The 12,609-nt window shown below is 38.3% G+C and overlaps 1 protein-coding gene across 1 annotated transcript in view; it reads left to right on the top strand.

Moving 5' to 3' along the window:
• Window positions 1-562: 562 nt before the first annotated feature.
• sf3b3 (splicing factor 3b, subunit 3) overlaps window positions 563-12,609 on the top strand; it is a 35,005-nt gene continuing 22,958 nt past the window's right edge. The window contains exons 1-5 of the mRNA XM_081372884.1: window positions 563-693; window positions 1,256-1,374; window positions 11,493-11,648; window positions 11,732-11,902; window positions 12,041-12,213. Coding sequence (XP_081229010.1) covers window positions 1,305-1,374; window positions 11,493-11,648; window positions 11,732-11,902; window positions 12,041-12,213 — 570 coding nt within the window. The 5' untranslated portion in view covers window positions 563-693; window positions 1,256-1,304. The remainder of the gene's footprint in view (window positions 694-1,255; window positions 1,375-11,492; window positions 11,649-11,731; window positions 11,903-12,040; window positions 12,214-12,609) is intronic.

Here is a 12,609-nt window from a genome sequence, read left to right as displayed (position 1 = left end):
TAGCAAATTAAGGCAGCATTAAAACTTCGGGGACCTTCTTTTCGGAAGAAACTGGTTCCGGTTTAGAAGATAATATTGTATTTAAACAGTTTTTATTTTTATTTTATTTTTACTATCAACCCCGGTGGTTTACAATGGCTGCCAGTTTTTACCAAAATATCGTGGTTAGATCATTATGGGAGCTCCTTAGAACAGTTTAAAAAAGCTTTCAGAATTGTTTGGTCACTTTGTTTGTTTTTTAGACATGGTCAATACCGGTGACAGCAGTAACTGTTACTTAGGCTAAAAATATGGTTACCATAGTAAATGTATGATATTTCAAAATCCGTGAACGCAAGCTTACAGTTGCTACAGTCCGTTTCTGTCTGTGATCCTAGACTCGATGTAAATGGGTTGTTTATAAAATATATATATAAAAAAACATTAAATAAAAACAAATAACATAATATAACATAACTAAGAAATATATAAAACAGAAATACACATGAAATGTTTTTTTAAACATTTCTAACAAATCTCTTTTTGAGGTCGATCTTTCCTCTCAGGCATGTTTTCGGACAACACTTCTATGCGCCACAGAACTAGAAGGCCCTCTGTCGTTTCAGCGCCGTTTGAAATAACGAGCGACCAGGCCAATGAAAAATATAAGTTTCTCATCTGATTGAAATCTACAACATCCTGGTTGCTATTTCGGTAAATATGTTTCATGCAATTCCCAAATAACCCATATTGCTTAATCGTACTAAAATCTGTGTTCGTAAATTATAGTTATAACCTTTATTTTCACAAAGTTTGATAGCCGACTGGCTAATGCTGAATGGACTGCCTAACGCTTGCAATTTCAAGTGCCGTTAGTAGTAAATTATTAAAGTACAACTACAGGAACACTTATTTAGCTAATTGTTGTAACTCGACGAACGATCTAAAGTGAAATCCTGAAACGTGCTTTCACAACGCAGTTTTCAGTTTGTTTTACATAAATATGTTTTGACTTGGTCCTACTAATATAATAAATCTTTACCCTAAATTTAGTTTGAATTCCGTCATGTATAATTTCCGCACATTAGCACAAGCAAAAAACCACAACTGGAACGTATTTGTAGTTATGCAGTGCTTTGAGCGTGACGTTTCTGTGCGTTTAGATGGGGGAAACCCTTTTATTGCTTTGTATTGTAACCAGTCGTTTTGCTGTCCTCACCTTTAATTTCTTTGTTTACTTTGGTACTTATACAATCTCTTTGGGATTTGCTTGTAGGTGCTGGTTTAGCTCTTTGTCCTGAGCCTCAGGTCCAGTGACAGCAGCCATGTTTCTGTACAACCTGACCCTGCAGCGGGCAACTGGCATCTCCCATGCCATCCATGGCAACTTCTCAGGTACATCACTGAACAACAACACTGAGTCATGGGTAATTGCTTAAAGCGCCCCTGTAGTCAATAATTTTGTCCCTTATAAGTCATTTGATCAACAAAATGACATAGTTAAACTTTTTTTCCTTTTCCTTCATGCCTTAAAGGGTAACTAAACCCTAAACCAACTTTTTTTAGTTAATGATCTGTAAGAATGGGGCTTTATTAGTGCTGTTCATTGATTCGAGTAACTTTTTTGACATTTGGGTATAAAGTGTTTTAATTTTACAATATATGTTGTAAAAACGTCTGGGTGCTGCCCTCTTAAGGTTAAAGTGGCTACTGCAGTTGAATTTTCCTATTGGATGTTGTGGTGGCAAATGACGTAAGCAGGTTCCAGCTCACCACGCCCTTGGTACGAGCTAGCCTAGATTTATCTGTATTGTACAGTGGGCAGGAGGGTACTAGGTGTAGTGTTGCTGGTTGCAACAGGACTGCTGGACTGCATAGCTTTCCAGCAGACTTGGAAATTAGGCGCCAGTGTTTGCATGCACTTGGCCTGGAAGACCGTGAGTGTGAAACCTGCATTTTACGCGGGATTGCTTCTCCAACGCAATAGAGGTGGAAATGGGCTTCTCCACACAGCTCGCGCTGAAAAGCGGCGTGCAGTGCAAAACGCTGCTACTCCTGCATGAACTCCACCACCGCAGCGGCGTCTTGATGTGAGTCAGGGCTTGACATTAACTTTTTGAGGCACTTGTCCTTCGGACAAGTAAATTTATGTTTTACTTGTCCATGCACAAAAGTCACTTGTCCGGGTAAAGATTTATAATTTTATCATTTATCTATTTTTTTTGTGTTTTGCTAATGCAGAATTCGAACAAACCATTGAAAGCATCCAAAACACTATCAATATTAATAAAATTCAGTTGAAACAGTAGAAAGGAACGACGTGTCCCAAGAACAGAGTTCCCCTTCAACAAGAAATAAGGATCTCCAGACTCCAGACTCCATAATACAAATTAATAGTTTGCACGCTGGTGTGCAGTGTATCACCAGAGGAAGTGGTGACTCTTGTAGGTATCCTCAGTATTTGCAAGCTAGCTAGACAAGCTAGCTAGACTTACTGTATACTATATCTAAAATAATTTTGTAGACATAGAGATGCACCGATTACAATTTTCTAGGCCGATTCCGAGTTTGACCTGCCGATTCCGATTTATTTTTTTTCTAACCACTTTACAGCACACACAAATTTTCGATCTTTTCTTTAACCCTTTGACGCATAAGTTTAAAATATTTTAACTGACACCCCCAGAGTGAGGTTTTTCAAGGCGAACGTTCCCTTTAATGTTTCCATGGCGACGCGTCACGCGGTGGATACACCGCAGCCACAATAATAATGTATGACAGATGTGTCGCTTTTATTTCGCTTTTCCTTTTTTATTCAAAATATTCACAAACTTGCTTACCATGTCACACACAGCCTATCTGATATTCCGATTCTCAAATACGTGTAAGTGAGTGTGTTTGGTCGTTTAAAAACCTTTATAAATAATCTTGATCTATAAATGAGATGGGCGCCACAATGTTGTCCTGTCAGTCGGATTTACAGCACGTGAATTCATCAGTTTCTCCCGAAATAAATGCAAGAATGTGGCCTGTGAACTGAGAAGAATAGAGTAAACTTTATAGTTACTTCCACTGTTTGTCTGATATGAATAACACATGTCGGCAAATTATATAGATTGTTACTGCTGCTTGTATATACAGACATCAGTGTGTATTTTACAAACTCCAAATGTATTGTTTTACTCGTGCTTATGGGTATTTAAATATCTGAAACCTAAAATAAACATTGTGAGGTTGAAAACGCTTATTTGTGATATATGACAGCGCTGAACGCGTCCGACTCTGGCTCAGCGCCAGGCAACGCGCGAAAGCACAGTTTGAATCTGGCAGTTATGCGACGTCTCAAATAGGTAAAATTAAATCTGTAAAATTATAGACATAATGAGTGGCACATAACGTGAAGTAACATGGCATTTTATTTTGTTTGAAATTTAACTTGTCCAGTGGGACAACTAATTTTCTCTTCCACTTGTCCTACAAAAAAATCCACTTGTCCCGGACAAGCGGACAAGCCTTAATGTCGAGCCCTGTGAGTGATCATATATATTTTAATCACGATTTATGGTTAGGCTAAAGTTAATCCTCTGGGGTCGACAAACGCGTTGGCGCATTTTTGCTGGATTTTTTCACATAGCGGCAAAATATGAAAATGCCTATAGAGAGCGCGCTATTGACATCAACCCGATAAAACTCATCAGATGCATGTACTTTACGTCGTCTTGCGACCCTGTGAGCAAACTCTCCATTTTAGAGAGTCTGACAGCAGGTCACGGTTCGTCCCCTCCATCTCCGCTGGGGTCTGCTCACTTTTCGAGACACCCCTCGCTGCAGCCTGTAGCACGATGACGTAGTTGGATCATGATCCAATACGTACTGGACGCGCATGCGCGGTGGTGCGTTTTGGTCTGTAGCCTACAAATAATAATAATAAAATAAAAATGAATTTAAGTTAAATATTAATGATCACTTGAGTGACAACTGCGTGATCTGACTGATGTGATCAGTTTGTATATTAAACTTAAATTCAGGTTTTTTTATTTTTATTTTTTATGTAGGCATGGCATGATGTATGTATAAAACTCTGTTGCTATAGAAACAAAGACGCTAAAATGCAATCATGCAATGAGCCCTATTGTGAAATTGATATTTTTATATTTGCTATTAGTATTATTATCCATGCTGTAAAATCCTTATGATTTTATTCAACTATGTGTGGGTCTAATGAAAAATACGGGACAAATCCTGTCCATTATTGATTTGATACGGGACACATCATCTTACTTGTACGCGACGATTTCGTATTTTAAGGGACCTTACAGAGCACTGTGGAAAAATATAGCCATTAAAGAAGGAACTCTTACCAGGCAAAATATCATTAAGCACTTTTTTCTGACAAGATTTAGTTTCTTGATGCTATTATGTTTTGCGTTTGCGAATGTGTAGCCTACTGGTATTTTAAGTTGTTTACAGACCGTAGGCTATTGTAGGCCTACCTCTTAAAATTACAAAGACAATTACTTGACTCATTTTTGCTTTCACTCAACAGAAAATATGACCTGAATAAAATAAAATGGCTTTATTTTAAAATGTTCTGTATACACGCATTAAATTTAAAATGTTGTAAAATTAACTATTTTGCATGTATGTAGAGAGAAACTAGGAAAGCATCACATTTATCTAAATAATTACTTATTCATCAATAATTTGGCTACTTATTACTATTTATCAGTAGGCTACTACTAAACAGGTTAGAACATCATCTCACTTAAGACCAGCGCATGCGAATTATGTTCATGAACGTGACAAATGAACAAAAGACTCTTAGTAATTATTTATGTTCCCTGTAAATTATTTTTGACTGCATTATAATGATTTCTTAATTCAGAATATTATCAAGATTGCGTAGGTGGATGTGTTCGGGGAATTTGCCAGTTAAAAGTAGGCTATAACATTTAAAGCCCCTTAAATGAACGAAATGACTCAAAAAAGATTCATTCATTTTGATGAACGAGATCGAACAAGAGAGTCAGCAAAATGATCCGAACCATCCCCATTCAGTACGTATTGGATCATGATCCAACTACGTCATCGTGCTTCAGGCTGCAGCGAGGACTTCTTGCACTTTTCTAGCATTTTTCAAATATTGCCAGTGGGTGGAGTCAGGCTCTGACCAGGGGTTTAGTTACCCTTTAAAATAGTTTGAATATAACTCTACACCCTTGCCTCATTTAGTATAAGCGGTTCTATGAATACGCAAAGCTACCCCGCCCCCAGCAAATACATTATGATTATATACTCAGGGTATATTTAACTCCTAGGAAGCTTCATTAGATGGTTATTGACGATCCTATGAGTACTTTCTGTATCTCCAAAGTGATTGGCAGTTATTTTCACATGTTTTGGGAGTGTACCTCACTGGCCGACTTTTGGAAGATGGTTGCCTTTACCCTCTCTAGGTTGTTTAAGATTAGATTGCCCTGTTCCCCTGTTACACTCATTTTAAATGATTTGTCAAGGCTGGGTTTGACACTGGATAAGAGAAGAGCATTGCTGGCTGGACTTGCGGATGCAAAAAAAAACTAGTTGCCACACGTTGGAAACCTCCACATTCACTCTCTTTTTAAGCTTGGGTTTTAACATATTTGGATATTGTCTACTCCGAGTTGTTGATAGCTGGAGTCCACGGAGCAAAGGAAGTCAGCAATAGAGGCTTGGCATTCACTTTTAACTACCCTTCGTGGGCTTCAGGTGTAACGTAACTGAGATTTGGAGATCTGGGCCCGTATCCCTAAAGATTCTGAGAATCCTCTCAGAGAGCTCCTAACTTAACCTAAAAATTCCTTGCCAGGAGTTTTAGCTTAGAAGTGATTCCAGAACATTTTCAGTGAACTCTGAGCAAGGAATGGATGGAAAATCCTATCTTAGTGAGGAGGTGTGGTTGACCCCGTTGCTAGGTATGAGTCATCATTTCAAAAGACGTGATTGGTTGATCCTACAACAGGGTTTTTCCTGGCTCAAAATGAGGCGGAGGTGGTAAAATCCTAATAATGTATTTTAATAATAAGGTAATTAAATGTTATTTTTCATAGATCATCATATAGCCTAATGCAGGGGTTTTCAAACTTTTTTTGTGTGTGGACCACTATTTGTAATCAAGAATTTTCGCGGACCACCTCATAATACACATAATAAAATATGTCTACACAGAGTCCTACCTGAATTAATCTGCACCTCTAAATAGGCTTACTAGCTCTAAAACTATCATTGGTCATCACATCAGTACAACAGACTTGTTAAAAGAAAGTTTACTGCACACAACGGCTGCCACATATTTAATTTATTTATTTACTCAAGCGCCCGAGGGCATAATCAGGTTCATTTGAACAACAGGCTTATTTCCATAGCAATGGAGTATGAAATCTATACAGTAATAAGAACACTGGAATATAGTCAACATTTCAAAACCTTTGGTGATTTTAGGGGATTATTAATCTTCAGAATTTTACAACTCCTCAAAAAGTACCTAGGCTTGAGTTTGTCCACTAAACAGCACATCCGCAAAACATTTCAGAAACGCGAGATCAAGAAACTAACTGGAAATTAAAATAATAACAGGCCTTATTCATTCCATTTATAAACATTTCGTTTCATATAAACTGCCTATGCCTAACTGTGCGTTCACACCGGACGCGAGCGCGTCAAATTCAAAAAGGGATCATATGTCAAAATCGCGCCTGCCGCGTCTAGTGATACGCTTGACCACTTTGTATCAATTCCCGCGTCAAAACAAAAGTTTGAAGCGAAATTTCGTCCGGTGTGAACGCACCATTAAAGGATATGCGTGTGATGTGATAATGAGATAATATTTGCCTCTGCCCTTTTCCAGTGTTGCCAGATTGGAACGGTGATTTCCAGCCCAAAAGCTCACCAAAACCCGCCCACTACAAGAAAAAACCGCCCAAAATTTTACTGCCAAAATAATATGATATAATTTCATTACCATGTCATTCAAGGTTGATAAGCACAATTTGTATCTCCTTAAAACAAATAACAATGATAAAAAAAAAAAAAAAAAAAAAAAAAAAAAACAGGAAAACAGATCAAAACGGCAATAATTAAGGAGAATTAGCCAATATGACTAAAATGTCCAGATGGACACTGTCAAAACGGCAATCAAGAAATGAACCGATGACTTTAACCCTAGGAAAGTACACAATGCAGAACATAACGCAGAATTTAGCAGTCAAAACTGATTCATCGTTGATTCAAACCTTTTTCAGCAGGTGTCAGGGGCGAGTATAGTGCAGTCTGGACGGTGTAAAGTTGACGATGTCTGGTACAGTTAGGCTAGTGTGCACATGACCATGGACATAACTGTGCTCTCCTCTCAGAGTTATAGTCACCATCGATATCTCCCACCACGTGTACATTTTTAGAGTTGCTCACTATCTCACTCTTTACTGTGTACATACAACTTAGTAGAGGCATTAGCCATCACTTGAATATACAGCTACAACTTATCGCGCTCAATCGCATCTGCCTGCTGATCGCTGATTGGCTAAAAGTGCGTGCTCGTCGGTGATGTCAACACCAATGCCAGCTGACTCTGCATGGGCGTGTGTGTACAGTAATGTCATGATGACTGATTTTATGGACTACATGCACACTTTATTTTAGTTTTTTAACCAATTAGACTTTAAAATGTAGATGTTTGAAAACCGCCGAACTGATCCCAAACCAGCCCAAATTTTGTCCACCCGCCCAAACCCTTTTTTACCCGCACAATCAAATTCAAAACCGCCCAATTGGGCGGGAACCCGCCCAATCTGGCAACACTGCCCTTTTCTCTTCAGAGAACCTGTTGCTATCCACCGAACCAATGTTGTGGTTCTAACGGCACAAACTTGAATGTCACGGCCGAACACCACTAGGCTTTTTTAGTAATCACACAATAACTTGACAATTTAATTAAAATGTTACATCAATATAGGCCTACATATTCTTTTTACTTTTTTGTATGTGAATTTCCTGGTAAAATGAAGGTAAAAAAAATATTATTTTATATTTCATTTTGCCTTTCCACGGACCACCTGCAGTACCCTCACGGACCACTAGTGGTCCGCGGACCACAGTTTGGGAATCGCTGGCCTAATGTGTTTTCGGCATTATTTTTGTGGGTGGAGATTGGTACCTCTAGGGGGGTCCGGGGGCATGCCCCCCCGGAAGAAATTTTTGTACATTTTAAAGATAAATTCATTAATCTGGTGCACTTTGAGTCACCCAAATCCACTGTTAAAAATAAAAAAATCCACCCGCAAACCACCCATATTCTTTGATTTAGATATCTGCATCTGATCACATTACAATTATTCAAATTCTCAGTGTTAAGCATGATAATATGGTAACATATCACACTGAAGTTGGCTAATTAAAAATTAACAATTTAAGAATTAAGTTCTTCTTTTGGCAAAATTACATTTCCTTAATAGCCTTAACAGCGGCTTTACTCCATTCAAACGTAAATTGTCAATGTTTCATTACATCGCTGTTTGAAAACAGAATAATTTTTGTACCTTTATAAGGTTTTATTTTATTAAATGTTTGCTCCATCTTTCATTTCAAATTCTTAAATTTGATCAATATATTCAATTAAAATAAGACATTAGGCTGTTTCCAATCAAATTAAATAATTTACATTGAAAAATTATAACTGTATTAAATTAGATTATTTAAAATATTTTTGAATATACAAATAAGGAATGTTGAAAAGATTATACTTTATGAAACTAAACCGCCAGTAGGAGGCGGCAGGCGACCGTCTTAATGAGCGAGTCATTGAGTCATTCATTCAAACGATTCGTTCAAAAGGCTGATTCATTCCGAATGAGGCAGTTTATGAATAGGTAATTGAATCTTTGACTCAATCGATTCGTTCAAAACGCTGAATCATTCAGTAATGAAACACGGCTGAGTGTTGCTGTGAGATACGTTACGGTTCTGCTGTGATCTTTGTTTGGAACTATTTTCGCTGCAGAAACAGAACAAAAACAGTCATTGCGTCTCAAATGTAAGTGACTTAATTTTAACTATTTGTTTATTGAACTGTTATGAAATCAGTCTCGGTTTCAATCTTGATGGCATTCAGGAAAACATCACTCTGATCGTGTGTAGCCTAGGCTATATATTGTTTCTTAACTATAATATGTAATAAATAACAGCACGAGCCTCAACAGCGCAACATTGTTACCGTCAGTACATTAGGTAGGCCTATATTATCAGCTATAGGCTCTCAATCGCCACTTAGGCCTACATAAAATTAAATAAAACAGAATCATCCTCACGTTTTCGGTGATTCGGAATATTTTTATATTATTTATTTTTTTAATCAGGGCATTTGTCCGGATGGGCTACAATTCTCTCTCACTTTTCCCTTCAAAAAAGAAAGAAAGAAAAACACACGTGTCCCGGACAAAGTATATGGTCCCAGACAAGCGTTATTGTCGAGTTCTCCTAATATGTTTTCCTTGATTGGTTTTCCATGAAGAGAATTACGTTGTTGAAAACGAAAGTAAAGTGACGCACGTTCATTGCGTTTTACCGAGTTCCGTGTCTTTATTAAACTCAACACAAAATTATTTATCTGTCATCCACCCTCGATTAATTGGAATGGAATGTTTTTATTACTTATCCGCGCACTGCGCGCAGCAGCAGCACTATACGGGTTGAGAATGGACACATGCGGTAACCGCAACAGAACCGTCACGGTGGAAAAACTGTATCTGACCATGACTGTCTGTCCGAGTTTTGACGAGAGCCGGAGGCGGCACGAAATTTGACGGAGGCGGCCGCCTCATAATTCTCTATGCAGGAAAAACCCTGCTACAAGTTTGATGAAAATGAACTTTTGGTGATAATGAGCAAAGGATGTACCCTCAAATCAATAAACATAATTATACACTCTAATCTTATGCAGACTGTAATTGTAAATAATATTTCACATTCAAGAAAATATCTGGAAAATGAATAGTAAGCTGTAGGGGTTATAGCCTAACATTAGAATCTAAAATATGTGAAAACTTAAGCTCATTACACCCTGTTCAAATACTGATTCGTGTCTTATTTGCTCATATTAATATCCTAGCTGGCATATTTTGTACTTTCACTCCCATATGGACCCCATTGAAAACAAGATGGCCTATCTCAAGGGGCTGTCCTTAATGAAGTAGAAATTGCAACGTTACAACTCAGTGTGGTCTTAACGAGGGTAACACGGCTCAGCTTTTATCAATGTATGTGATCGCAGGAATCACCACAAACATGATTCCTGCACGATCCAATCTGTAGCGTCTCAATAATTCCCTGTCATCCAGTGTTTGCAGGACATCTCTCCTGCCTCCTCTGTTGGCCATTTTGTGCAGCTGCTTAGGGGAACTCCTAAGCCACTAAAAGTCCTCTTCCCTGCTCTTTGCAGATCTCGGCTTAGGAGCCCTTTTAAGCGCTAGGAATCTTGAGAAATAGCTTTTATATTAACTGGGATTTTCGTGTCACTTTTAGGGGAAATTCTAAGAAAACGTCATGACTCTGAGAATTTTCTTAGAATTTGGCCGCTAGGAGCCACTTTTTGCACAAAAATTCTTTAGGGATACGGGCCCTGGATCCAGGGGGTGGGTGGGTTATACCTGGGGTTTTAATTGTGTAATTTTTTTTTATCTTAGTTGTTAATCATACGTGTCTGTATATGTGCATATGTATAGGTATGAATGTGAATATATATATTTTAAGCTCTATTTTTGTGCCGTGTATTTATCTGTATGTATTGTCTCTTTAAAATAAAATAAAAATTTGATCGCAAAAAAGCGATCACATGTTGACGTGATTGGTTACAAGGTAGTTTGTGACAAACACCAGCAATTTCAAACCGCATGTTTGAGACTCTTTGGTTCACTGCAGTTTTAAAGAGAAAATACTCAGTAATGGTGCTGACTTGTGAATTTGCAAATGGTTTGTCTAAAAGCATATTAAAAACACCACATAGACATATAAACAACATTAAAAGCTTGATTTTCGTCACAGGGAGACTTTAAAAGCAGTGTGCTTATATTTTGTTGGAGAAATTATTGTATCAAATTTGAGATTGATGTAGTGTTTTCTTCTCTATTATTATGTATATCTGAGTAAAATGACTGTGTAGGGCAAAAAATGTAGGGCGGGGCTTCATTTTGTTCATCGGAAATTGTTTTGGACTGTTGCGGAGATCTCATGTGAGTGACAGGTTGTGCCGCCCTTGCGCCATTAAACGTGTATTAGAGATGTCATTGCAAGTTGGAGGGGAAGTTGTTTTGATTAAAGATTATGAGGGCACATGAACTTTTAAATAATGATTATGTGATTTGTAGAAATCCTTTTATAATAAATACTGCAAATCCCATTAAAAAACAAGAATTGTCAATTTTGGTTTCATGGTGACTTTAAGCCTGACGTTTAAATCCTAAGTGGTGTTTCGCTTTCACTAGGAACTAAGCAGCAGGAGATTGTTGTTTCCCGTGGGAAAATCCTGGAACTGCTGCGCCCTGATGCCAACACAGGGAAAGTCCACACGCTGCTTACTATGGAGGTGTTTGGTGTCATCCGATCCCTCATGGCCTTCAGGCTAACGGGTGGAACTAAAGGTGAGCAACTTGGTTCTAATTGTTGTTTTGCATAGTTATATGTAGAAATTTTTATTGACATGGATCTCATTATGTAATTTTAGACTATGTTGTGGTGGGGAGTGACTCTGGCCGTATTGTGATCCTGGAGTACCATCCCTCCAAGAACATGTTTGAAAAGATACACCAGGAGACGTTTGGCAAGAGTGGCTGCAGACGGATCGTGCCAGGGCAGTTCCTCGCTGTGGACCCAAAAGGCAGAGCTGTTATGATAGGTATATCTGTTGTATCAGTTTGAGATGCAGTAGGAAAGCCGATAATCAAAATATGCATTGAAAAGCAAATGCAATAAAGCAGCATTTTAATATGTAACCCATTTTATAGTTTTAACTATCCTCTTTTTTTTCTCCCAGGTGCCACAGAAAAGCAGAAGTTGGTATACATCCTGAACAGAGATGCAGCCGCCCGCCTTACCATCTCCTCCCCTCTAGAGGCCCATAAGGCTAATACACTTGTCTACCATGTGGTTGGTGTGGACGTGGGCTTTGAGAACCCCATGTTTGCCTGTCTGGAGATGGACTATGAGGTCAGAGTCCTTCTTGAAAAATCATCTAGTGCAAGGTATCTCAACTCTGGCCCTCAAGATCCACTTTCCTGCAGTTTTCTCTTCAACCTTGACTGAATCACCTGCCTGTATCTATCTAGTAATTTTAAAGACATTGATTAGCTTGTTCAGGTGTGTTTGTTTAGGGTTGGAGCTAAAAATCTGCATGAAAGTGGACCTTGAGGGCCAGAGTTGAGAACCCATTCTCGTGCAGAGGTTCTCGAGCAGAGGGTTGGATCTTGAGCGAACTGCCCATGGGGGCTGCAGGATGACTTAAAAGTAGTTAAAATAATAAATTAATATATTGAAATGATCTGAACTTAATCTAAATTAAAATGTTTATACAGATCAAATCAAGGTGATTAACTTCTAGAAGCA

This window comes from Scardinius erythrophthalmus, assembly GCF_964197995.2.
Source record: "Scardinius erythrophthalmus genome assembly, chromosome: 8".
Classification (NCBI taxonomy): Eukaryota; Metazoa; Chordata; class Actinopteri; order Cypriniformes; family Leuciscidae; genus Scardinius; species Scardinius erythrophthalmus.
The sequence above is the reverse complement of the archived record's forward strand: the minus strand, read 5'-3'. Positions and strand labels throughout refer to the sequence as shown.